The sequence below is a fragment of the Empidonax traillii genome, unplaced genomic scaffold (genome assembly GCF_003031625.1).
Source record: "Empidonax traillii isolate 1590-97213 ecotype Southwest subspecies unplaced genomic scaffold, ASM303162v1 scaffold170:size2694500, whole genome shotgun sequence".
Taxonomy (NCBI): Eukaryota; Metazoa; Chordata; class Aves; order Passeriformes; family Tyrannidae; genus Empidonax; species Empidonax traillii.
Window position 1 is genome coordinate 1,032,262 of NW_020955363.1, and position 27,892 is coordinate 1,060,153.

The 27,892-nt window shown below is 38.0% G+C and overlaps 1 protein-coding gene across 1 annotated transcript in view; it reads left to right on the forward strand.

The window, feature by feature from the left end:
• The window catches only part of TBC1D9 (TBC1 domain family member 9), a 53,034-nt gene that overhangs the window by 15,564 nt on the left and 9,578 nt on the right, over positions 1 to 27,892 (forward strand). Inside the window, exons 3-16 of the mRNA XM_027885680.1 lie at positions 6,483 to 6,601; positions 8,038 to 8,266; positions 9,363 to 9,624; positions 10,742 to 10,949; positions 13,642 to 13,848; positions 15,488 to 15,658; positions 16,104 to 16,254; positions 17,778 to 17,992; positions 19,733 to 19,850; positions 20,789 to 21,074; positions 21,789 to 21,918; positions 25,407 to 25,505; positions 25,627 to 25,695; positions 27,118 to 27,358. Of these exons, the coding sequence (XP_027741481.1) occupies positions 6,483 to 6,601; positions 8,038 to 8,266; positions 9,363 to 9,624; positions 10,742 to 10,949; positions 13,642 to 13,848; positions 15,488 to 15,658; positions 16,104 to 16,254; positions 17,778 to 17,992; positions 19,733 to 19,850; positions 20,789 to 21,074; positions 21,789 to 21,918; positions 25,407 to 25,505; positions 25,627 to 25,695; positions 27,118 to 27,358 (2,505 nt within the window). The remainder of the gene's footprint in view (positions 1 to 6,482; positions 6,602 to 8,037; positions 8,267 to 9,362; positions 9,625 to 10,741; positions 10,950 to 13,641; positions 13,849 to 15,487; positions 15,659 to 16,103; positions 16,255 to 17,777; positions 17,993 to 19,732; positions 19,851 to 20,788; positions 21,075 to 21,788; positions 21,919 to 25,406; positions 25,506 to 25,626; positions 25,696 to 27,117; positions 27,359 to 27,892) is intronic.

The following is a 27,892-nucleotide window of genomic DNA, read 5'->3' on the forward strand; positions in this document are numbered from 1 at the left end:
CCCAAATTACCGAGACAGGGCACCTGGCTTCCCTTGCAATGGTAACCAGGAAAAATATGCAGCCCCAGCGCTCACCTGCGTACATACACACTGATAGCACTTCCTGGGTGTGAACTCAGTCTCCTCCAGGATAATACCATCTAGATCCCAGGGATGCCTACCTCATGGATGTTTATTTCAGATGTGGTCCTTCTAAATGTGATATGCTTAGAAATCCAGCAAGATAGTAGCTAGGTTAGAGTTAAATACAGAAGTGTATGTTTTGGTCATTAATGCTCCAACTTGGGTAGATCTAACAGTAAGACTGCTCCTTCTGTCATTAACAGTGTAAACAATTGAGTTTTGAAAAACAGTTGAGTTATGAAAACAATTGAGTTATAAAAACAATGTTCATACATTAAATAGGATTTTTGAATGCATCAGATCCTGTACTAAATGCTTCTTTCTGTGGTCAGGTACCAACTGTAAGTAGCATTAAAGAGAATGTAGTTGGTCTCATGTTTTGTTTGCTGGTTTTGTGTCCCGAGTTGAATGCAGAAGATGAAGGTCTCTTGGCTTTGATTGGCTAAGCCTGTAAAGTCAGATCCTCAGTTTGATAGTTTCAAGCTTAACAAATGGTAACTTTTCGATGCAACACCTCCAACTCAAGAGTCTCAGCAGCTGTTTTAGGCAACAGCTAAAATTCAGTTCATTTGAAAGAAAATTGAGAAAAGAGGGCAGATGAGAATGGCCTGGTAACCTCCAGCACCCTCAACACTGCCTGACGTCAGAAATACTAGTTAATGAAGCTCTAGGACTCTTCTGGTCTAACAGTTCTGTCTCATCAGTGCACATTCTCTCAACAAAAATTTTGGCATTTAGATAATTTGGATGACTTCTCCTCCAGAAAAATCCCCTCTTGGGAAGGGAAGAGGAGGAGGAATGGATGAAGATTTGCTATAGATGTAACAATGTAAATAGTTCAGAGCAGGCTCTGTTCTTAGGAGCTATATTAAACTATCAATTGTGTGTCTGATGAAGGACATATCAAACCTGTGTCACATTCTAGATCCAATAGCAAATTTTTTATTGGCTCTTATTAGCACAAGTATTTCTTGTTATTTTTGATAGTATCAGACCTAAAAGAAGGCATCAATTTAAACAGCCTTTTCCCCCCTCTACATCTGTTAGAACTAACTCTCTCAGGATTTTAAAATTCATATGACATAATTTATCTTTGTGACAGCTAATAGTAAACCCTGATATTAATGAAACTGTCAATATTATGAAGTTTTTTTCCTAATCTTCATTTAACTGCTTGCTTTGTACTGTCATCTACTCTGCTGTGACCGTAAAAAATGCATGTCAGCTTTGCATGGATCTCAGTCATGAGAAAGAAGTTTAAAAGTACTTGCCTGTATGTTTATTTACACTATTGGTGCACAAATAGAGGTAGTTGCACATACAATCCCTTTTTCCCTTCATCCAGATGTCAATGTGCAGCCATCAGTAACCACCTCCTTCCCATAAACTTGAAAGGGGGTAACTGAGGACACAAGTTTTCTTGCTGTTTGCAGATTCATTTCCAAAGAAAATAACTTTGGAAATAGGCCATATGACTTTTCTTTAAGTATATATTTGTAGGTTGTTTTGCATGGTGCCTATAGGCAATGACTATAATTTTATACCTACAGTGTGTGTCCTCAGATAACCAGATGCATAAAGTGGAAGGCAGATGAATTATGGCCCTAGAATAAATGAATGTACCATTCATGTAGAAATTTATGGTGTTGATGAACTGTGGGAATTTTTTTTTCTCTTCTGTGACCGATATTGTGGATTTTACGCAAAAATATGGTACTGTGTTTACATTTAAGCTACTATTAATAAACGTGCTCTTCAGTTATGAGTCTTAGCCCTAATTGAAATTGGTAATGTAGTTAATGTATGTATCTGTGATTTTTGTTTAGTGGAGTGTTTCTTGAATTTTTAGTCTCCTAATATCTGGTTGATGGCTTAGTTATTTTTGTTAAATTACAAGACTGTACTAGCTTAGTCTTGTCACCTGAGGGGAATAGAGTGGGTTTAACAGGGAGGTAAAATTTTACAGAAAGCAAATAATTTATCTACATAACCTTGAAGCTGAGCGGCCCAGGGTTCCCTAAGGCTCTGCAGTGTGGTTTTTTTATGAATTTGCAACTAAAGCAATTCCGTCTGAACTGATCAAGGGTTGTTAAAAATACATGGGTTACTAAGTAGTTTGGCTGCATTTAGCTATGCAACTCGGATTTGTCCTGCATTGTCCTTCCATGTTCCCTAAGGGAAGTGCTGGTTATTTGGTACTTGTAAGCTCTTCCTTTTACAGAAATGTGTCATATTCTTCATCGCCATTCGATTGAGGGAGGGGATTGTCCCGCTCTGCTCTGCACCGTGGCGGCCTCAGCTTGAATATTGTGGGAGTTTTGGGCACCACAATGTAAGAAAGATATTAAACTGTTGGAGAGTGTCCAAAGGAGGGCAGTGAAGATGGTGAAGGCCCTTGAGGAGGAGCGTATGAGGAGTGACTGAAGTCACTTGGTCTGTTCATCCCGGAGGAGACTGAGAGGAGACCTCACTGCAGTTACAACTTCCTCATGAGAGGAAGGGGAAAGAGGAGGGGCAGGAACTGATCTCTTCTCTGTGGTGACCAGGTCCAGGACCCGAGGGAATGGGCTGAAGTTGCGTCAGGGGAGGTTTGGGTTTGATATTAGAAAAAGTTTCTTCTCCCAGAGGGTGGTTGGGCACTGGAACAGGCTCCTCAGGGAAGTGGTCACAGCTCCACGCCTGACAGAGTTCAAGAAGTGTTTGGACGATGCTCTCAGGCACATGGTGTGAATCTTGGGAATGATCGTGTGCAGTGCCAGGAACTGGACTCAGTAATCCTTGTGGGTCTCTTCCAGCTCAGCATATTCCGTGATTCTGTCTTCAGTAAAGAAATAATCTCCATCTTCAGCAAGTAGATGTACAGACTGACTCAAAGAAATGTGATTGTTTCCTTGTTTGTTCATGCTGTATGACATTTGGTCTTGCTCGGTACAAAACTATTCCAAGGGTGAAAGTAATCCAAGGGGGTTTGTTTGCTCTGAAATGGTTATTTACATTATGTTTACACACAAGATTTATTTATAATTAATTTTGGATGGTAATTTCTTAGGTATTAACTCTACTGATCTAGGCTGTATGAGAATGGTAGCTCATAGATCTTAGGTTTTATAGCTCTGGAGAAGAGGCTTCTTAGCAGTCCTTTCTCCAGTGCAGTGTTGTGTTAAAGGTGTCATGACTTAGACTTCTGTCTACTGAATTATACTGGAAAGATGTTATTGGTAATTTTGCAAGATCAATTTTAAGCGTATTAATGCTCTAGAAATCCAAAATGCTGTACATGATCAGCCTTTCATATTGCAATAGCCCTTCTGTTTCCACATCAGTGTCCCTCCCCATCTGCTAGTGCTCAATTTAAGGGGAAAATGGTGTTGATATTTGTAAACTCTGGTTGGAAAGGAACTTTTTTAGGTCCTTACCCAGCTATAAAATCAGTCATTTATACAATGGCTTTGTGTGCTTTTCAGGTATAGAACTGCTGTGGGGTTTTTGTGGTAATAATATTTATATGCATTTTCATAGAAGTTACACATGTGAAAACAAAAATGAGGTACTGATTACTTTAAAGCACCAGCCTTAAACTGTTATTACATGCCTCCGACAAGGTTTTTAGAAAAGCCTATGTGTTTTGTTTAACAAGTTTTGTTTAGAGTGTTGTTGAGTTTACCTGTAACTATTTTGTCCTCCCTCTCTGTGCAAATTGAGGTTTTGCCAGTCCATTCCTGAACCTGCAGTTACTGGCAAGAACAATTTTAGGCTCCCTGAAGTGTTTCAGGTTCTCTTGCAGGGCATTTTGTTAATGGCAGCCAGTTCAGGTTGACTAACAAGCATCTCAGGGAAGTACATCTTCTTGGAAGAGAAAACTGGACATGACAGCCTCATCAACTGTCTCAAGTTACGCCATTCCTATTTCTTAGTCACCAGCTGAAACAAAACTGAGATTATACTTCTGAGTGTGTTTGAAAGCGTGTTTATATGACTTTTACATTTTTTTTCTCAAAACTTAACTTGGTCACTCTCCCTCTGTACCTACACCTCCTACCTTAGACAAACCAACCTATGTGTTGGGAGCCTGACTGTGACACTGAGAGACACTCCCATGTTGCTCATGCTGTTACTGCACCTCACCTGCCAGGCAACTGCCCCTTCTCATCCTCTCTCCACTTGGGGATATTAGTCAAGTCCCACCAGGAAATCTGCTCCAGTGTGTATTCCTCTCTCCATGGGTCAGCAGGTCCTTGCCAGCAGCCCACTCCATCATGAGCCCCCCACAGGATCACAGCCTCCTCTCAGACGTCTACCTGCTCCGGTGTGGGTTCATCCACAGGCTGCAGGTGGATCTCTGCATCCCAGTGGTCTTCTGCCAGCTGCAGAGGCACAGCTGCCTCACCATGGGCTGCACCGTGGGATGCAGGGGAACCTCAGCTCTGGCATCTGAAGCACCTCCTCCCCTTCCTTCTCCACTGACCTTGGTGTCTGCAGAGTTTAATACGCTAAGATAGGCAAAAACGTGCCAGTAGTGGAGAGAAAATAACCTGTAGTTTAAAACGTTGCAGCAAAAGCATTTTTTAAGCCTGAGTGAACAAAACAAAGAGAAAGATCTAGCCTGTGATGATGAACTGATGAGAACTGGGGTGTAGGTTTTGTGCTGGTTTCATGATCTGCTGAGACTTGGGAGAGTAAATAGTAATATAGTGGGGACAAAAAGCGGTGGTAAAAATCAGGTGGATTGTTGAGAATCCATCTCAGTTCTCAGGTCGAGAATAGTCAACCAAAGCAGGTCCATAAGAAGTGATGAAAAATAATTGATGAACCACAAACCTAAAATAGACAGCTTTAATTAATAGTTCATCATGATATTGTGCCTGCACTGCTTGTCACTGATCTTCAAGAGATAAGCAGTTTTTCTGATGACAGTCTAGTTTTTTATACATAGCTCATGCATTTCATGGTTGATTTTTACAACAGTGTAAAAGCCAAGAAGAAATAAAATGGTCTTCAGACCACCTCCTGAGTTCCAGAAAGGTCTGGTTGCATCCAGTAGTTTTAAGGAGAAGCACCTGTGGTTCTGAAATATTGATTACATATGGAGGCTGCTCTGCAACATCATTTATGTATCCGTACTACAACTAGAATTGTGAAATTCCCCTGGAAGTTGCACAGAATGTTGCATTCTGTTGCCTTCTTGGAGCTGTGTTAAAGCTCTGATTATATGCTGTACAAAGAATATTGTTCCCATCATTTGCTGTTGAAGGAAGCTGAAGTTATTAGGAGCAACTTGTTGCAGTTGAACCTCTTTCCAATGGCTATTTCACATGAGCCCCTCTTTTTGTTGGGTTCTGTAGGCATTATTTAGCTGGTAGGTTCTCTATGAATATGTAATGTTTGTTTTCTGAAACTACTTAATTTTGACATGATTTTTGATATGACATACTTTTTTTGTGGTGGGGGGCAATTTTTTTTGAGTACTTGGGTTTATTCTTCCTTCTAGGAGGGGGGCACAGGGAGATCCTGAAGAGCACCAATGACTTTATCTGGAAGATGTTGAGAACAGGATCAAAATAGAAGTTATATTTATTACAATCCATTTGTAATAATGAAGTATTTTTTCATTAATCAGTAATTACTGAAGTGAAATAGAAGCAAAGCTTTGCATTTATGAACACTAGTTCATACATGAAGCTTTTTCATCCCTTTCTGTAAGGCTTTACAGACTACATATCTGCAGATTCCTCAGTATCAGTTGTCTCACTTGATCCCTTTTGATCTCCTAAGGAAACAAGGGTCATCAAAGTGTAGTTTATTATTTCATCATTAAAAATAAATCACCTCTAACAATTGTCTTCCCCTAACAGGTACAGATTTTTTATAGGTCACTCAGCACTCTTCTTTGGAGGAAGGGACATTGTAGTAGAATTGTCAGGAGTTTCGTAATTTGTAGGTGCATCTAGTGGTGGAGATTTTCTGAACCAGTGTTAGAATATACAGTTGTAGGGGTTGTCTTGTCAGTTCCTGAAATATGCAGGTAATACCTTTCTAACTCTTTAATGTTGTCACATTAGGCAGCTCAGTGTCATTGTAGTTACAATTCTACATTTAGGAGGCTTTTGCTCATGATACTGACATAAGTAACTTGTGCTTCTCACAGAATAGTCTTGAACGCTGCTGCCTATTTATTATGAAATTAAATACAATGGGAGAAAATTTTGGAATTTCCAGAGGGATGGCATGTAGTGAAATCCTGCATCTCCAATTACTGGCACATTTTCTTAGAGTCTTCTGTTTATAATTAAGAGGATGTTGACGCTGGTGAAATACTTCTTTTCTTACTTTTGGTTGTTGTTTTTTTTTCTTATGTACAGGTTGCTCAAGGAAGGAGATCACTGAACACTGGGAATGGCTTGAACAGCATTTGTTGCAAACTCTTTCAATCTTTGAAAATGAGAATGACATAAATACATTTGTCAGAGGAAAAATACAGGTAGGGTATATACTACTGTAAATATTGTTTGTGATAAATGTGACTCTGGAAGGCAAACTGATGTGAATTCTAAACAGCTTTGACCTGGTAGTCCCTAGGCTGCTCTGTGTCTTTGAAGGAAAACCAGATGCTAAGTAGTAACGTGTGTAAAAATCTGGGAAACTGGGATTAGTGCACATAGCTATAGCACTGTGATCTGAAAAACCCCCCATGTAAATATATAGGCAAGGCTTCAGACATTTTAAGTTCTAAAATTAATTGTGCTGTTGCTTGTCTTAAACTTTGACAGTTTTCTACGTAACTGTTTTTCCAGTGCAAAGCTTAATTTTTTTCCTGTGTACTAATAATGTCTCTTTCCCCTCTTCTGTGTAGTTAAATTGTTAGTTCTGGCATTTACATTTCATGCATAAGGGGTTGCTGGATCATTTATTTGATTGGTTGGTTGTGGGGTGTATGAGGGTGTTGGTTTTCTCAGAACTTCTTTTTTTCTTCGTAGGAGAGATAGTAGCTATACTGGTAAAATGTACTTTATCTGCACTAAGAATTATCTAAAGATAAATACTTGGTAAAAGATTGATTATAAGCAACATAACTATGCTCACTGGGTGTGTGTTCTAAGCATTCGCTTTCTTTCATTCTTTTTTTAACATTTCATGTAGTAAGTCAACTGTCTTAAGAATCCTTGCTTGTGTTTTACTAGTGACTCAGATTTGAGGGCTATAGATGGTCATGGTAACATATGAGAAGACCTCTCTCTTGTGAAATATAATCCTTTAAGTAAATTGTTACTTCTTAGAACTGGACAAATACTAAATGTGAATTTAGTCTTATACTACTAAACATTACTCAAAAATAGTATTATACTCCTTCTGTTACTAAATGTGAATTCTCTTATATTCTGCATTCCATGTAAATACAGAGCAAGTTGAAGGCAAACAGTCAGTTTCCATTTTATAACTTTAATATAAAAGGCAATAGAGATTATTATAAAAGAAATGAGAAAAATAAGTGAATAGACCGGCACTTCAGCATAGAACAGAAGAAACTGTAGTCTTCAAGATATCAAGAGCAGCTTTTCACCAGACAGTTGCCACTTCAAATTTCATGAAGCTTGTCTGCACCTGAAAGTGGGAATAATTTTTCCATCATGACAGTTAATCTAATAGAAGATTTTTTTTTTCCTTTTGCTCTCCTCTTTTACTCAAGGTCCAGTGAAAGGGGTCAGAGAAGTTGTTTGGTATTTTCCCTGATAAATAACAGATCCTTTTTTCCTTTTATTTTTCTTTCCCTTTTGAAAAAAATTTTCTGGTGAAATCCTATCCCAGGGAGCACATTTATGTGGAGGAGGAAAATATTACAAGTCAGAATGGTAATTAGGATATCTGATGCCCCGTGGCAACTAACATGATGTGTGCTTCTCTCACTCCCTACTCTAGGGCATCATCGCTGAGTACAACAAAATCAATGGCATCAAAGAGGATGACGATACAGAAAAATTCAAGGAAGCCATAGTGAAATTTCACAAGCTGTTTGGGATGCCAGAAGAAGAGAAACTGGTGAACTACTACTCCTGCAGTTACTGGAAGGGGAAGGTGCCCCGTCAGGGCTGGGTGTATCTCAGCATTAATCACCTTTGCTTTTACTCTTTCCTTATGGGCAGGGAAGGTATGTTTTCGGTGAAATGGTAACCTGTGCATCTAAGAATTATTAGGAAATCTTCTGTAGTTTATTACTGTTCACTTGCTGAATGCTGGGGGTACAAAGGCACTGATGAGGAAAAGAGGAGGAGGGAGCAATTCCCTGATTGTCACCCTGCTTCACTGCACGCTTTTGTTCCCTTGTTTGTTTAGTATTTCTCAAAGTAGTTCTCTCTAAAACAATACCTGTACATTGCTTAGAGACATGGTTCACCTCGAGGACTGTGCCCGAAAGGGAATAGGGACGAGATCACACCAGTTTTGGCTCCTTCTGCTCTTATACAATCCTGCAATACTCCTCTGGCAGACTTTGCAACCCCCAAATGCCACATGCAGTCTTGTACAACTCCAGAACATAAAGGTCTCAGAGGAGACCCAGAATGAGCTACACAGTGTGGATGCAACCAGTCTGCTCTAGAGGGAGTTAATTCAAAGCAGTGTGGAGGTGAATAGAATCTACAGTACTTGGTTATGGGCAATGGATCAGTCCCCGATCATGAATGTTTGGTTTTCCTTTTTATCCTTGGTTGGTTTTTTTTGTGTGTTTTTTTGGGGGGTTTTCTTGAGTGTTTGTTTGTTTGTTGTTTTTTTTTTTTTTTGTAAATATAGATTTAGCCTCCATTTTAAGTACACCACCTGTATTGGTGTTGGAAAAAAAACCAAAGGATCTGTCATTGCTGTAATATTTCAAACTTTTAATTATATAAAAATAACACAAGCCTGTCTGATGTGCTTAGACTGTTTTCTTTGCTTCCATAGGAAAAGAGCATATCAGAGTCTGAGCAAGTGCTGTGGCAATGATAAGTTACATTAGATTAGCCAGCATTGTAATGCTTGCGTGGTGTTCTGTAAATGAATTAAGTGGTATTTAAACTGTTTTATCTGCTGCTTGGCGGGTGATAGTAGTTTGTTTGTACAAGCTGGGTCTATTTATGCTGAGCTCCCAACTTTTCAAGATGCAAGGAGAATTCATCTGAATGCACTTCACAGGAAGAGGAAGATAAATGCTCTTGAATATGCTCATTTTTGTGCTGAATGTTTTTTCTTTGTTTGCTCCTGTTCAGCAAAGTTAGTTATCCGCTGGGTTGACATCACTCAACTTGAAAAGAATGCTACACTGCTCTTCCCTGATATGATCAAAGTGAGCACAAGGTCAAGTGAACATTTCTTCTCAGTATTCCTTAATATCAGTGAGACATTTAAACTAATGGAACAGCTTGCCAATATAGCTATGCGACAGCTTTTGGACAATGAAGGATTTGAACAAGACAGGTCATTACCCAAACTGAAAAAGAAATCCCCAAAAAAAGTATCTGCACTAAAACGGTAGGTAGCACTGGCTCTTAGTCATTCGTTCCTCCTCAACCCTTTTTACTTCCAGGATTTTGTCCAGAAGTTTTCTAATGTTGCTGTCATTTACTGCAAAAAGAATAATTTATTCCAGCAGTGGCAAAATGTGAGTAATTATTTGAATATGATTACTTTGTGTCCTGTTGAAATAGGAAAGGGAAAAAACATTTGAATAGGAACTTATTGTAAAAAATAAACTAGAGCCAAGTTCTAGTTTGTTCAGAAGCTCTTTAGAGTATCTCACCACACTAGCTGCATTAGGTATCTGTTTTAAGGCCATTTTATGTCACTAGGGGAAGGTAATAAGTGATTTAAGTGTTACTAAGAAATATGCCTGACATTCATACTTGATCCTAAAACTGGGATTGAAAAATGACTCTAGATAATGAATTCTATATAAAACTTACTTTAAGGTTACAGAGTTACAAAAATTGACATAAAATCCTAAGGGACGAAGAACTATCTGGAAAATATTTCTGCTTCTTTTGTATAATACTGCAGTTAGGTAGTTCCTTTTTAATTTTTTTTTCATTATATGTTGATCATTTTAGTGAACCATACAGAATTATAATTGGTGCTTGTTTATATTTCTCACTACTTAGTGACATCTAACATGCAATAGATCCCTGGGGTTTGTCTTTCTTAATAGTAAGTGTTTTGCACTGAATATGTTATCAAGATTAAAGCTTGAAATTGTTAACAAACTCTAACCCTAAGGATTCCATCAAGTTAATAAAAAAGCCTCAAAGAAACATTTTTTATTACTATTTAATAAAAAATGGATTCACTGTATATATTCTCAGAAAGTAGGGCTGAATATAAGAAGCTCACCCAGTCCTTCCCCTCTGAGAAGCCAGGATCAGTGTTTAAGTCACTCATGGCAGATTTATTTTTTTTTCATGCAGTTTTAGAGCCTTCCAAAAGTGAAGACTGTACATCCCCTACATGCAAACTGTTTCCACTGTTTTGCTGTACACTCCATGCTTAGCTGAGTTGTGTGTTGCAAGTAACTTGCAATGATTTGCATAAAATATATCTTAAAATTTATTATGTATTTCTTAAAACAAGAAAGTCTCTCTGCGGGATTTTTCAGGGATCTTGATGCCAGAGCAAAGAGTGAGAGATACCGTGCATTGTTCCGACTTCCCAAGGATGAGAAATTAGATGGACACACAGACTGTACTCTTTGGACTCCATTCAACAAAATGCATATTTTGGGTCAGATGTTTGTTTCTACAAACTACATTTGCTTTACTAGTAAAGAAGAAAACTTGTGCAGCCTTATTATCCCTCTTCGAGAGGTAAATATTTGTATTTGTAAATTTGTAGGGCAAATAATGAAGCAATGTCTTCTTGGATATTGCATCCTAACTTTGATTTTTTTTTTTTTTTTGAAAAACCTCTTTTGATCCTTTTAATCTCTTGTGAGCATACCATTCTGATGTGTTCTAAGTAATATTTAATGGCTGTGTATCTTAGTTTGTGATTCATACTACTAAAATTCACAGGGAATTCTTTCTGTCAGTTTTCACAAACCCTTGTGGGTCCTTTCTGTCCCATAATTTGTATTCAGATTTACAGCCCCACTGTACATTTTTTGTGCCTTATAGGGAGGGATGGACTGTGAACTTTCCTAGATCAGTGAGTGAAAATTCTTTAAAAAATCTGACAGACAAGATTTGCTTTTGTCAGATGTAAAAAGATTAAAAAGATCCTGAAGTTTTGAATTGTCTTTTCATGCAGATTTGCAACTGTTTATTCCTGTATATGGAAAATACTTGTCAGCATTTTTCAAACTGGTGTGTTTCCCTTTTAAAGCTGATTACTTCAAGAAGATGCTCAGTAAAGAGTTTGTTTGATGCAATAAAATAATCATTATGTTGGGAAGGTTTTTTATGGTTGACTTGATTTGTGGGTTGATGGAAAATTGTGCAAAGTTTTGGAAGTAGTAGCAAGGCTGATGCAACCGAGGACAGTTTAGCTTAACTGAAGAACCGTGGAATATTTCAGGGCACTGTTTCCCCCCACAAATCACTAAGAGTAAAGCAGTATTTGTTTGGAAATGTTGAAGCACAGCTTCTTGAGAGCATGTTGCAATGGCTTTGGTTATTTGAGATCAGACATTCAATTATGGTTGCACTGTTTGTCTGGGAATCAGTGGGAACAATGGTCCTCCAGGTAAAGTGGTGGAGGAGGAGAGCCAAGTCTTCATTTAGCTGGGCCTCTTTTCCTGGATGCCGATTCAGCAACTGCTTTTGATAACCACAGCCACAGCAGCACAGGATTCAAAGCAGTTCTAAAGCTTTAAGAAATAGCTGAAGGAATATGTAAGTGCTTTTGTGTGAACAGGTTAAAGCCTCAGCACCAGCAAGGAGAACAGTAACCCACGGGGTAATGTCATTCCTCAGAACAACTGATTAGTACCCTTAATAATTAAAGGAAAGCTTTCTATTTAATTAAAGCTTTGAGTTAGACCCTAACCTAATTCCTGTATTCTGTGGTATCCTGGAGGTGTTTTGAGAGAATAAGCATTGATTCAGAAATTATGGACAGAAAAGATGATTTTTGGTGGCTGATTGCACTGCTCACTGCACCTACAGTAGGTGCACTCTCTAAGATCAGCACTTCAGATGTGTGAATAGGAAATAAGTGGAGCAGAGCATGCTTGCTGTAATGTCTGTCCTGTGCCTTTAGAACTTATCTGTCTTTTGTGCTGATTGTGCTCAAACAGTTTTTAAGTGAAAAAGAAAAATAATTTTTTTAAACTAATTTCACTAATGTTAGTGAAGATCCTGTAACATAACAAATATGTTTGTAGTTAACAGAAAAATAAAAGGAAGTGGGAAGATGGGAGAAGTGATTTAGCACCTGAGCTGTGCACTGCAGTCATTAAATACATCTTCAAAGCAAGTGTGTGGAAAATGGTCATTCTATCCATTTAGTTAGAAAGATATTAATATTATAGCACTAAAGTCTTGCCATTGATTTCTGTTTCAAAAAATGTTTTAAAAAGGAGCAAAAATAAAGGTCCTAGCAAACTGAAATGTTTGAACTTTCTATGCTGAAGGCAGTTAGTTTTCATTACCCAAGACATCATTTAAAGTCATAAAAGCAATATTTACAGTTCTGATTTGTGTTTGCTCAGTGTATGAACTGCAAAATCTTGATCAATTGATTTTATTTTTAAGGCTAATAATTGGTGACGTTTAGAACACGCAACTGTTATGTTATTCATCAGCTGTGTGTGACTTATCCCTGACATTTCTTTGTGTTAACATGATTTACTGAAAGCTTAGGGAATCAGTTCCCTGTACTCAACAGATTGTTGTACGAGTACTGTTTACAGATTGGATGGAGTTCAGTTAGATGAGTGACCGCTCTGCCGACAATTGAAGGCCAAACAGGAGCCTGTACCTTACAGAGTTAGATGCTTTCCTTTGTAAGAGGAGACATGGGGTTAGTTTCCCTTTGTTCAAAGTTTCTGTGTACTGTGAAAATACAGCTAAAATGACAGTTGTTATCGCAGTATGCAGCTAGGATATAATAGTACAGCAGTGTTGTCTCAAAAATGGCTTATTCACATGTATTGACTATGAAAGGTAAGCAGAAGTCTTCATTGATTCAGCTTATACTGGTGCTGAGAAGCAGGAGAGGGATTTGGAAGTCCTACAAAAAGCCCGTAGATCTGCCTCCCAAAGACGGAAATTTGTGTTACTGCTTCCTTTAAAATAAAACCTGAAGAGTATAAACTAAGTTATGCAGAGGAGTTTTGCTGGAGATTGTACTAAAGGCAGTTGTTTGAGGGATGACAGCCTTCATCTTTCAGGCTTGTAAATCCTTGTATACAAATCATGTTTCCCATGCAGAGGGATGTCCCATAGTGACTTGATACAAAGGCAGAAGCAGCATGGGTTTATTGAATTAAGGTGGTTTCTTAGACCAAGCAACTTGATTAATTAAAGATCATAAGCTGTAGCTCCTGTTTCTCTCTAGGTGACAATAGTGGAGAAGGCAGACAGTTCCAGCGTGCTGCCCAGCCCACTGTCAATCAGCACAAAAAACAGAATGACATTCCTCTTTGCCAACTTGAAAGACAGAGACTTTCTTGTACAGAGGATCTCGGACTTTCTGCAACAAACCACTTCAAAAATATACTTGGAAAAAAATATTTCTGGAAGCTATATCAGCTCAGATGATGAGGTATGTGAATAATTTACTAGAGGGGAATTTTAACTGGTGTGGAAAGAGGGGAGCCAGGAAAAAAGCTAAACCTTTGTACACAGAAATGTTACCTCTTTTGTGTTAATGCATTTTAGTTTCTTTAAACTGAAGTGTTAAAATTTTACCATTAAGGTATCTATTTTTTTATGTTAGACCTGAGAGAAATCATAATTGCTGAGGAAAAGCTACTCTAACTCCTGCTGCCACATTCTGAAATTACAGTGTTTCTTGTTGGAAAGTGTCGTAGATAATTAATTGGTTAATTGAATTATACTTTTAATATCTATTAACTTGTCCAAGTCAAATGTAATCATGGAATTTTAATAATTTGAAGAAATTATAATTTGATATGAAACTCCTTTTATTCAAGACTTAAGCTGCTAAATCCCATCCTTTGATTCTTCTGAAAACGTCTGAGCTGAGCAAGTTTGCATGTGCTCAGTTAGTGAACTTTGGAACATTTGAACTATGAAAAAAACCCTGCCCTGTCCTGGGCATGAAATGCCCCTGTTCTGAATGCCCCCCCCCCTTATTAATGTGTGTGCAGAGTAAATGGTTCTTGAAAGATACGATAAAGTACACTTTTCTTAGGTACTTTGAATGTCAAACCTTCTGCTGAATTCCAGATTTTATATATGAAATTTAGGTGCTTCATACAACAACCTCATCAGATCTGTTGAATCCAGAAGGGTTTAGTAGTTCATAATCTCAAAGCAGAAAAGATTGTTGTGGTTGTATCATTTTGGTTTTATGCAGGTAGATCTCACATTCCAAGTCTGTACTAAGCCATACCTTAGTGTTGCACTGAATAACCCTCCCCTGTTTGCTGTGTATATCTTAATAGAAACTTTTTTTACTTGCTTTGTTGATGGTGAGGGATAATTGCTCTGTTGTTATAGTTGTATGCCAGAGCACATAGGCACGTATAGTGCTGAAACTTTGTCTTGCCTTTTGCCCTAAACGGATCTAAGTATTCTACCTACTGAATTATAAACATTACATTTAGTAATATGACTACATATGTAGACATGCATGACTACTATTTAAAATTTCGGGCATTTGGTATGAACTGCTCTGAGATTTTATTGTGATACATTTTCAAAAATGTTTGAGATATCAGAAAATCTTTTTTTTTTAAAGTATTTTTTTTCCACATCACGGTCTGATAATGTTGAAAATTTTTCTGTAGAACATATTTTTAATCAAGGGGAAAAAGAATTTATTTTGTATATGTCTGTATAAACATAAATACAGATATAAATATGTGGGTTTATATGTGTACACACACATATAAAAATACCTGTTATGTATAAATCTTACATTCTGGACAGTCATGAAGCCACCTGTGGAGTTAACAATTGAACAATATTGCAGGTCAAGGGAGCTGGTTCAGTTGCCCAGGGTTACCTGAAGTTAACATTGCCATAGTAATTCTCATTATAGAATTTGATATTGTTTCAGGGCAGCTACTGAGAAACTGGTTTAATTTCTGCTGTCCTATGGTCAGCCTCTACATGGGAGACTGTTTGTTAACTGTTAGCATGTATAACTTTTTAGAGTAAAATGAGGTAAAATGGGTCATTCCCACCTCTGTATTGCTTGGGACTGCTTTCTACAGGTGTTCACAAGATCAAGTAGTTCGGTGTCTGCCAGCCCTCACAAAAGCCTGAGCTCTGAGTCGGAGGGGGAGCGACAGTTCAACCTCAATGACAACGGCATTCCAACAGCAACTCAAGCTTTAATGACCATGTATCGGCGGAGGTCACCTGAGGAGTTCAACCCTAAACTGGTAAAATGCGCCCCTGAGTGCTGTACCTGGCTTAAAAAGCTGTCAGAGCATGTTTTCTTTAAAAACCATGTTTCTGACCTAGAAGAGTTTCACCCAGAGCTAACAGGCAGTACAATTCACAGAAATATAGCGTTGAACCTGATGTTGTTTTACCAGCACAAATAATTTCACTACACAGGAAAAGAAAGCAAAGCTGGATTAAATCAAGGAGAGGTTGTATTCCTGCTCTTTAGTACAACTGCTTCAATAATATTCTCTTAACAGCAAGGTCTACTGGGATAGAAACTAGGAAACCCTCTAAGAAGAAAAGTGGACTGCAGCCAAGTTTCTTCTTGCTCACTTGGAAAGTTAGGACATTGTAGGCGTTTTAGCACTTAAGATTTCAGTGGGGCAGAGTGTTGGAAAGAAGGGCTGCATCTTTATGCCTGCCTTCCTTTGCTTTTAGGCTAAAGAGTTCCTGAAGGAACAGGCCTGGAAGATTCACTTTGCTGAATATGGCCAAGGAGTCTGTATGTATCGTACGGAGAAAACCAGAGACCTTGTGCTGAAGGGCATTCCAGAAAGCATGAGAGGGGAACTTTGGCTGCTCTTTTCAGGTAGGTGTTCATTTGAATGTGACTGTGGGGTACAAGCAGAAGCATGAGGGGGCAAAAAGATTTCAAGGATGATTAAAGGAGCAGATAATAAGTGTCTGAAAATATTTGGAGTAAGTAAGGTTGTGATTGTTAGCAGGCACCAGACAGGTTTAGACAAGAGTTCTGCTTAGACCAGTAAATACCCTCTCTTCAAACAGGCTCACTAATTTAGGGAAGAGTATAAAAAAGCAGAATGCACACTGTGTTAACAGAAACCAGCAGTTTAGGGACCTCCTGAATGTTCAACATTTCCCATTTATTTAGTAATTTCTGAATCCAATTGAGCTTTTGGCCTTCACAGCAAGTTGTTGCAAGGAATTCCAAAGTTCACGCATGTTGCATGGAACCACTTTCTTTTTTTGTTAACAATACAAAAAAACTTATCATTTTATTAGGTGTTCCCATTATGTGAAAAATGGGGAGAAAATACTTCTGTACATCTTCTGTGCCATAAAGGATTCTCTAGATCTGTGTCCCCTTAGAGGTTTTTTTAAAGTTGAAGAATTTTAGTAATTTTTAAAATTTTATTAATTAGTTATGTGGAAATTGATCCAACCTCAGTCTTTCTTCATAATCTTTCACTTACTGTATGCCTTCTCTTGCTCTACCCTACCCTGAGACAGTTACCACAGCTACCTACACCATTTAGGGTATGAGCTCGCCAGAGACTTTATGTGATGCTTTCTGGTTTGTTTTCTATTTCTTCCCGAACAATGCTTAATCATGTACATCTTTGCGCTGCTGGGCATTAAACAAATGCTTTCAGAAAATATGCACAGGAATGCACAGCTCTCTTTTGTGCCTGATTATCAGCCTATTCGGACCAATTTTCATGGTGTATGTATAATTGATATTTTCCATTTTGTGCTACTGATGCTTGATTTTCATTTCCAGTGAAGTTTTAAAGTCAATAATGAAATCTCATAGCAACTCCGATGGTATCCCTAAGACAGGCTAAGTGTCCCGCCCAAGATGACAGAGTCATTTTAAGAAGCAGGAATAGAGCTCATGAGTTCCTGTCTCTTGCTCTTGGCTGATCTATCATACTTTCTGAACCAAACGTTAATATACTCCCTTCTCAGGGCAAGTAACTTTCTCAGAGGGACATGTTTTGGGTTATTTAGGATAGCCAAACCCACAGCTAGCCGCAGAGGGAGCTCATGATACCATGTGACTGCATAGCTAGTTTGTTCTTCATGCCTCATTTTTTGTTCTGGCTGAGAGACAGGCTTTATCTTCTTCCTGTTTTTTTAACCTCATTATAAAAATGCCTCTAGAAGAGAGGACAAAGAGGGGCTGATAAGCACACCCTTTTTTTTTTTTTTTTTAATCACCTTTACCGAAATAACATTTCATATTTGCTTTTGAGATGCTTGGTGATATTTGAGATGAGAGGAAAGGGCAGCAAATCATCGTGTTGGAATACTGTACCTGCCAACCTTTCCTTTTTTCTTCTGGTTTTAATTATGTTCTCCCGCTCTCAGGAGCCATTAATGAAATGGCCACTCATCCTGGCTATTATGAGGACCTAGTGGAGAAATCGATGGGAAAATACAACCTTGCTACAGAAGAGATAGAGAGGGATCTGCACCGCTCCCTCCCAGAACACCCTGCATTCCAGAACGAGATGGGTATTGCTGCTCTAAGGAGAGTCCTGACAGCTTATGCTTTTAGAAACCCAAACATAGGATATTGTCAGGTAATTGAAACACCCTGCACTCCTTTGGTCTCTGGAATTCCACTTCTGTCCTTACACTCCTGTTCCTTCAGCTGTGCACACGGGTGTTCAGCTTTGTGAAGTGCACTGATATGTGGACAATGCTGTGAACTGACACCACAGTGCTGCAGAGGTGCTGAGGTCAGAGGATTTGACACAAGAAGCTACTCTGACAGCAGGATTAGCAGCACATGTTGAGACATGGGCAGTTTTCTCCATGTTCTGCCCATAAGTCTAGAAACTGGACAGAGCATCTACAGAAAATGACAAATAGACTAAATAGACCATGAAGAAAGGTTCTTTTCTTTTTAACGAAGAAAACCTCAAGCCTTAAATATTTACCTAGTTATTCAATGTATAAGTCTCCACTTGTGAAAAAATAAAGCACCCTAGAGGATATATCTCATCATTGTGAGCCACAACCATGTATGCGTAGAGTTAATGCTGGTTAGTTCTGGTTTTGGTGTTCTTATGCCTGTGATTCAGGTCACTTTAGCTTCTGGTCCTAAATCATTCTTTCTTGCTATACAAATTTGGCTCTTCACCTGGGCCTTTTCTTTTGCCTTCCTACATATTTTTGCAAAAAGGAAACTTAAATTCATGAGTATTAAGAAGCCTGATTAATGTTTGACTGTTAAGACTCCTAGATACAACGTAAGTGCAAGCAGTTCTGACACCATCATAAATTATTTAATAACAAATGTAATACTAAGTAATAGCTACAACAACATTTGCAAAGGTTGTTTAATAGGGGAACAGTAGAAAGCCACTTCAGTTCTGGTTCCTAAAGCTCTCACTGTAATCAATAGTCTTGAGATTTGGTCCATGGCATTCAGAACACTAGTGAGAATTCAAGCACTGAAGTATTTCATTTATGGTAGACAAGATAAAAGGAATAACATTGACTTTGACAGAGCTGTAACATAGTTTGGAGCTTCAGCTGTGTTTTCAGACAGGTAATGATCAAACTGGAGTCTTAAAATGCTAGAGTATTTGAAATGATTAGCTAATTCCTTTGGAGACAAACTGGGAAGAAAATAGTACCGAAATACTTCATTTCTTCAGACTAACAGCAGTCTAGTCAAAGGCTGCAAGCAAACAATTCGAGGTCATTGTACAGTGCTGTGATATTTGAAATAGAGTCAAACAGGCTGTAGAAAATTGTCATATCCAGTCGGATGTGGAGAGTGAGCAACAGCAAGGCACTTATGTTTCACCGTGCCCTGGTTGTTTGTGAATGACACTGTTACAGGCGTTTGTCTGAGCTCACAGCTGCTCTGTCTAGACCTTTCCATGGGAGCAGAGAGCATGGGCAGCACAGGCTGCCTCTGCAAGCAGTACTGGAGCAGTGACCGTCATTAGTGCTGTAGGAGGTATTTTGGCTGCAGCAGACCCAGATTCCCTGAGAGCACCTATGAGATAGTATCAGTATCAATGTAATGGGATGTTTGCAGATCTGAGTTGGCCCTTGATTAGGAAAAGAAATCTTGATTTATTAATTGTTTTTTTTTTTTTGGAAAACAACTAACAATTTTTTGTGATTTATTTGAGGCTTTCTTAAGCCTTCCTTTGAGCACTGGGAGAACACTGTCTTTTCTGTTTTTACAGGGAAATACTTGAACAGTTTGGGGTCTGCGGGGGGTGATGTAGCTAATTTCCTAACCATTTACCTTCCCAGGTACTGTTCTAGGTATTGAATAATTACGTTTCTCTTTCTTTTAGGCTATGAATATTGTCACTTCAGTGCTCCTCCTTTATGCAAAAGAGGAGGAAGCTTTCTGGCTGCTGGTGGCTCTGTGTGAACGGATGCTTCCTGACTACTACAACACAAGGGTTGTTGGTATGTCATGGGGACATTTTCTGAAAAAAACAGTACAAAAAATAATTGGTGATATTTGTACTGAAACAAATGTATGTGTACGTGTATGTGTGGCATAGATACAACTGTGAATGCTGGTGACAAGACAGCTTGCTTAGGAGCACAGAAGCAGTTCCTTAAACACATACTGTGATAATCAAGTTTTTTTCACTTAGGATTAGACAGCATTCTAAAGTGGGCTTAAGCAAAGTAAATTAAAAAGAGATGGGAGGCTAAAATTTGAATTTCAGATGATCCAGTTATCTAATTAAGGTAAGGTAGAAACAGGAGCTTTAGCAGTTTGCAGTAGAAGTCTTTGTGTCTGTTTACCATTGATTTGAAAGGGCACAGGTATCTGAAAGCTGTTGTCAGATGAGTTTCCTTGTGTATGTGGTAGTGGCTCTTCAATTTATCATGGAAACTGTTTTTACTGTAGCTAACAGATCCTTGAAATACTCATTCAGCCTTAGAAATTATTTTTCCTGCACTGCATAAGACACTGATGTTATGGCATAAAAATGTATAACATGGGGTTTTCTTGAAATAATTCCAAACCTTCACAGTCACCCTGGCCTCGCTCAACAGGTGAGGCTGAGGCCTTATCCCAATTAATAATGGTAATTGTCAACTTCTGTAGGTGCTAGACCAAACTGACCCTTTGTTAGCTATTGTGAAGTATATAATTAAACCAGAATAAACCATATTACAGTTTAATTTGTCTGTACAGCTCAGTAGTGTAGTGAAATCTGTTATTTATCTGAAAGTGAGAAAATGTGTGTAAGCATTGTGTAGAATATTTTTAGGCTTTGTACTTATATATATATATGTAGAACATATGTATATTTTTTTTCCTCCTGTAAATGGCAATGTGTCCGTTGCTCCCAAAGTAATAGCCATTCAACTTTATTTATTTTGAACAGGAGCATTGGTGGATCAGGGTGTCTTTGAAGAATTGGCTCGTGACTACATTCCACAGCTTTATGACTGCATGCAGGACCTGGGTGTAATCTCCACTATTTCCCTGTCCTGGTTCCTCACTCTTTTCCTCAGTGTAATGCCATTTGAAAGTGCAGTGGTGGTTGTGGATTGTTTCTTCTGTGAAGGAATAAAGGTGATATTTCAATTAGCACTCGCTGTCCTCGAAGCTAATGTAGACAAGCTGCTTAACTGTAAAGATGATGGAGAAGCCATGACAGTATTGGGAAGGTATTTATTATAGAAAATAAAGTATCTTAATCTTATTTTTCTTTTTGCTTACTTTTATGGTTTGTCTTCTTTGTTGAAATACTAAATTTAAAACAGTATGATATATGTAAACCTTTTATGTTCTTATAGTCCCTCTCATCCCTATAAGGTAGTATTTATGTTATCTTAGAATAATGTTAAGTGACCAACAAGATATAAATTCTTCAAGACAATCAAATAAACTTAACAAACCTGGTTCTAGAAACCTAATTTGTTAGATTATTTTTGTTAATTGCACAGGTTTTGTTACTTCATTTCTTGCCTGTTACCTTTTAAGTGTTACTAAGATAAAGCCTCGATGCCAAGGGAAATTGTTTTGGGAATGGACTAAATAGAACTCAGAAGAATTAAGTAGGATCTCGAATGAATAGATTTCAGTGAAACAGGAGGCTGGTAAATAGAGGAGCTTGAGTCATTTAATACAAACTAATATTACTGAGTGCAACCTCTGATTTCCTCATGTTTAGTAGTGGTGCTTAGTTTTCAAGATGCTGCTGAAACTTTAAAATTTTTATTCATGATAAGTTTCATTAGTACAGCCTTACTCTTATTAGAGAGCAGCTTGATAATTTTTACATTTAATAATCCAGATGTAATCCTTATTCTGTTAACCCTCAGAAAGGGAGATAAAAATGTATCTTGGGCTTCTCATTTCCTTTTTTTTTTTCCCACCAGATATTTGGACAGTGTAACTAATAAGGACAGCACTCTTCCACCCATTCCTCATCTTCACTCACTGCTCAGTGATGATGTAGAGCCTTATCCTGAGGTGGATATCTTCAGACTAATCAGGTCTTCCTATGAGGTAGGATGAGATTTCCTAACAGGAACTTGCCAACGCACACAGCTTCTGCTTCACAGAGGAATTTGATTCTCTGTAGTTTGGCTTTGCTGGAAACTGAAAGAACGTGAAAGAAATACAGACTCATCTCAGAAGGCTGGAGTGGGCCAAGGGAGAGGGGTTAGACTTTCTTTTTCTCTTAACCAAAACTTTTAGTTGGAGATGTTTTATTCAGAAACCTGAGGACTCAAAGGAGTTGAACATTCCACAACCAAAAAATAATTTACAAACAAAAGGCTAAACTTGTGATTTGAGAAAGGTTAATTCTTATCTCATTTTTTCATGCTTTTCCAAACTGAAATATCAGAAATATAAGTGAAATCTGTAAGATTTCAGAAGATCTTCCTATTATCAGTAGAGTCTTGTTTGTTTTACCTCTTTTGTTTGTTTGTTTGTTCCCTCTCAGCAAGTGCTGATTATTATCATGGGCCACTACATTCTCTACTATTACCAAAGCTGAAAAAATTTCAAATGAAAGGATTTCTAATAACTAATATCTATAAAGCATAGGACAAAGCCTGCAAAACCAATTGTAATCTGAAAACTGGTTTTATTGTCCTTAAATTTTAAAAATAAGCCATCAGTAAAAAATCTCTGACGTACACCGACATAGCTGTATAAAACTTAAGGAGTAACTTTAAAGATTTATTCTCCTTAATTTCTTTTCCTTCAGTTGACATGCAGACAAGGTAAACAAGTATTTTTAGTTCTAGGAGTCAGTTCATACTTAGAAATAGGACGTTTTCAGAGGCACTTCCTATGTTTCTTAAACCCCCTGGCTTGTTGTCTATTAAATAAGGAAGTAGGTGATCTTTAGTGTGTTCTGTGCTGAAGGGCAAAGTGTATCAAAGTATATTTCTTGTTGTTCACCCAACATTAGAATGGAGAGAAGGACATTTATGTGAAATTCTGCTTCCATTGTATTTTTCTGTTTTCCTTATCATGAAGACTGCATGCATTGGCTTAATTGCTTTTAGACGAATAACCTAACTCTGCAGAGCCAGTCTGTCTTCTTGGGGCTTCTGCAGCACAGAACCTTGTAGCTCCTTCTAAATAACCCTCTGTGCTCCAGTATAATTAGGCAAACAAGCAGCATGGGGAGTGAAGAACTAAGAGGAAAGCAGGAGTTGATTGCAAAGAGAGAATCAGTTTCAGGAGAGTCACTGTTGTTAGTTGATTTGATTATTAAAAAGACCCCAACAATTCATTAGTATATTATTAAGATAAAAAAACTTGAAAGCATCTGTTACATCTGTAATGTTTCTCGATTAGTTACGTGCAGTCAGGACTGAGAATTCACTGTTAGCTTTCTTACAGCTACAAAGAGGGAAATACCAAGTAAGTGATCATATTATGGTTATTTTTTAGAATTCAAAGTGTTAAAGGTGCTTGCTAGGTAACCATCTTAATCCATCTTCGTCTTCTAGACATTTATTTTTTCCAAAAAAGTAGGAAGACCTACAGCTGAAGGAAATGGGTTTTTTGCCATCCCTCAAACACACACCCTCCACCCCCAAGGAAAGGGGTAAACCCTACAGACTGTCCTATGATATGTGTCATGGGAATGTGATGAGCCTGACAACTTGATAGCACTGGCAAAAGCACAATGTTTGGATTGTTTTATGAAGAGCTGCTTTCCATCGTGCTCTGACTCTTAGGTAATCATGCCAGATGCATTAGAAGTCTCCAGTGAAAGCTAAAGTGGTGTAGATGAATTCTTGGATAATTAACCAATGGTGTTGAGCAGACTTTCTGCCTTCAAAGGAGAAACATTCTTGAAATAAGAGAATATACATAACAAGTGCGTTTTACTCTGCCAGTACTTTTTTTTTAATTTACTGAAAATACACTTTACTAAGAAATCTCTTAATCTTTTCATTCAATATTGCATTTAATTCAGAAGCCATAGACCCTAGTATCATAATAATCATAATAGAGGTGACTGAAATAAGGCATAATCTCTGCAGTTTTAAAAGCCTGTGCATAGTTCACTAGCTGCCAATGGAGTGTAGACTCCTCTTCAGAGCTGTGACGTGCTTAACTCATTTGATTTGTGTGTCAGTTTGGAAAAGAAAGTAGGCCTTAAAGACTTAAGCTGTGTCTATAGTAGTGTCTGGATCTTGGCCACTTTAAGCAAACAGCTGACACTCAAAGATCTGTGCTGTTCTAAGGTTTGATACAGTTTTGACTTAAAAGAGGTGACACACTTCCAATAATTCCCTGTGCAATTTGAAAGTTAAAATGGGCAAGGGACCATTCCCAGATGGTAATTGCATGCAACCTTCCTTTTCTGTAGGCTGCATGTGTCTTAGTTTTATGGATGTGGGCAGACCTTCGAATCTGACACCAGGAGCAGAGAATAAACTCTGATTGCTGGAATTGATGTGGTCTCAGAGCCAAAATAGCTCTCAAGGTTTTGTGACCTCTGTGATGCTTGGTATTCATGAATGTTTATCTAGATTCCATTTTTGTGAAAGGACTTCTTTAGTTGCAGCATACTCAAAGCAATTTAAGCATCTTTTTACTCACAAGTTACATGATAAAGATGAACACCTTTATAGATAAATGCAGCTTTGGCATTAGTTTGATCATAAAAGAATGTGCCAGCAAATTATGACCTGCTTGTGTAGATGCACTTGCACTGGAAATATAAATCTGTCTTGTATGGAAGTTTCTTGCCACCTCTTTATAGTTTTACATGTGGGGCACTTGATGTCTGGCATTATTGTTCCTGCTGATCATCTGTGCCATTCTAAGTATGTTACCAGTATTTTTGGGTGTCAAGAAACTTCTGCTTATAATGCTTCTACAAAAACGAATCTTAGGGATTCTCTGCTTATGAAAATAAGAAATATTATTCCTAATGGGTTTTCCCCTATGATGCCTTTGTACTGTATTCAGGTGCTCCCTGACACTGTTATGTGCATTGTGAAAGAAACTTTTGAAAATAAGACTTGGGTACTTAAAAGAATATTTTCCTGATGGAATTTGCATTCTTGATTCTTGGTTTCAGATCCTCAGAATGTAAGGACTGCTATACTGTCCCAGCCAGTAGAGATCAAGTTAGTTTAAATATCCTCTCTCTGTCATGGTTATGAGACATTCCAGGACAAGCTGAAATAAAACCCTGCAGGTGGAGTAATGAAACAATCTATTCATAGAGTTTTGCCAGGCAGGAAGTTTCTAGCTACTGAGATTACAGTTTGAAATGCGAGAATTCGAAATTTAATAAAGACCTTTTCAAATGAAAATCAGTTATTGGGAAAAATAAAATCTGGTAGTAGATTCCTAAAGCCTTCATAACTTTGTAATGTCTTAAAAAAATGCCTTGACAGCAGTCTCATTTGTGGTATATCATATAATCGAATTTATTTCTCAAATACATTAAAGACAAGCTAAATATTCCAAATATTAATACACAGAGTATCCTGTACTACTTTTTCTCTTTTAAGAAATTTGGAAGTATCCGAGCGGATTTAATTGAACAGATGAGATTCAAACAAAGACTAAAAGTCATCCAAACCCTTGAAGATACTACAAAGCGCAATGTGGTAAGTGCTGAAATAACGTTCTTTGCAAATTTTAAGGTCAGTCAGTTTCTGAAATTCAAATGTAGTTTTTCAATGACACATGGATTTCAAGTCTGTAACTGTTAATGTTATGTTTCAAAAGGTACGAACTATTGTGACAGAGACTTCTTTTACCATTGATGAACTGGAGGAACTATATGCTCTTTTCAAGGTAAAGCCGAGTGAAGATAAGATCATATGCCTGCAGGAAAAGTAAACATTTATTTTTGTTATGGGATAGTGTCTTTTCTAAAGACCAGGTCAGGTCTGTGAGTTACTGTTGTGGTATCTTGATACAAACGTTAATTAACTTCTATAATATTGATTAAAAAAAACCAACCAACCAAAAAAAAAAAAACCCAAACCAAAAACATGCAGCAAAACAACAACAAGAACAAAAAAAACACAAGGAGTTTTTAAAACATCAGGAGATGAATAATTCACTAAATGATTTGTCCATGGAAAAAAATGCCTGTACTGGTGGAAACCATTAAATTGAAAAGTGAACATTTAGAGGCTTTTGGTCATTCTTTAGAAACCTAACATATGTCTCTCTCTACCTGACCCAGGTTTTGGAATTTAGCAGAGAAATACCTTTAATCTGTTGTCTCAGACAGCCGATACTTTCGCAGTCACAATAGGTGTTTTTTGCCATTGTTAATGCTTTAATGTGTTACATGGGAATTTAGTGTCACTAAGTGATGTATCCTTGTAAGCTGATTGTCCAGCAATGCTGTTATAACCAAACATTTAAAGGTGAGAAGCTAAATGCTTTAACTTTACCTTCATGTTTAGTATCTTAAGATGCTTTCTTCCTCTGTTTTGCTATAACAGAGATTTTTTTATATATATATATATATATATATACCATATCTATATATATATATACACACCATGAAGAGTTTATTTCCTTCTGTTTTCCCATCTGTAAATGACAAGTTCTTGCAGTTGTCCAAATCCTTCAGTACCTTCTTTCAGTCTTCCATGGAATCAGTGAGACCGAGTCAGACAGTACTGGCTGATCACTGGGCAGTGCTTGGATCTTTTTCTCTAAGCTTCTGAATTGTTTTTAAATATGTGCTGCCAAAACCAGCTCCAGAACCTTCAGTGAGTTCAGTAGAATAGTACATTATTCAGTATTTTTGAGAGTCTGTAGCTCAACAAAAAATTTTCAAATAAACATCTATTTTCATATGATTAGAGATTAAATAAAGATTTCATAGGACTCCCCTTTCTGACTTGACTGTGTAATGAGAGTGAACAGGGTGACTAAGCACAACAAGCCTGTGTATATATGGAAGTCACAGCTGCTTACTGCTCTGCTCAAAACAGGAATTTCATGTTTCATCTGCTTAGGAGGCAGAATAAGTTTTGCTTTACCTTTTTTTATATAGAGGGATGTCTTTTATTCTGGTTAGAGGGGAAACCTCTTCCAGAAGTGGAGGGGTTAGGAAAATTGAAATACATTTGTTATCTTGCACTGTTTTAAGAATGTATGTGAACAAGTGTGGTTGTTTTTTTTTTTATTATCACCGATAATGATGAATTGTTCACAGAGGTGCTGACAATCTCATGGTATTTACCTCCTGTTCAGGCAGAACATCTGACCAGCTGCTACTGGGGAGGAAACAGCAATGCCACTGACCGGCACGATCCCAGCCTGCCGTACCTGGAGCAGTACCGCATTGACTTCGAGCAGTTCAAGGGGATGTTCGCTCTCCTCTTTCCCTGGGCGTGTGGAACTCACTCGGATATATTGGCTGCCCGCTTGTTCAGGCTTCTTGATGAAAACGGAGACTTGCTCATCAACTTCCGGGAATTCGTCTCTGGGCTGAGTAAGGAGGATTCATTCACAGCACCTCCAAAATAACGTGACCAAAACGGTTTGGTTCTAAAGGGGAGATCCCCGTCCTCCAGAAACACAGATCTTATATGAGCTATAAGATAAGTGGGCTTAACATATGCTAATTTGCACAAGTTACTTTTCTGTTCAGTTCATTTTATCATGCCTGTGACAGTGGTTCCCACTGGGGTTTAGGCTGGTCTCAGTAGGTGCATCCACACTGGGCACTGGTGTATCACACTGGGAGAATGATGACACCTGAACTGCACATCCATTAGGATCTGAAGATTTCCTTCACTGCTAACTGTCAACACAAAACTGGACTGCAGCTTGTGTGCTTAATGGTGTTATTACTCCTAGTCAGAGTATTCCCTTTGGAAAAGCCTTTTGTATGTTCTTGTGTGACACTGCACTTCATTATATGTTCCTTCAGCTTTCCCAGAAAGATGGGAATATTTACCATTTGTTACTGCTTCTGGAAAGAGAGAGAGAGAGAGAGGCAGCATTTGCTCCCTTAGTTGTTCAT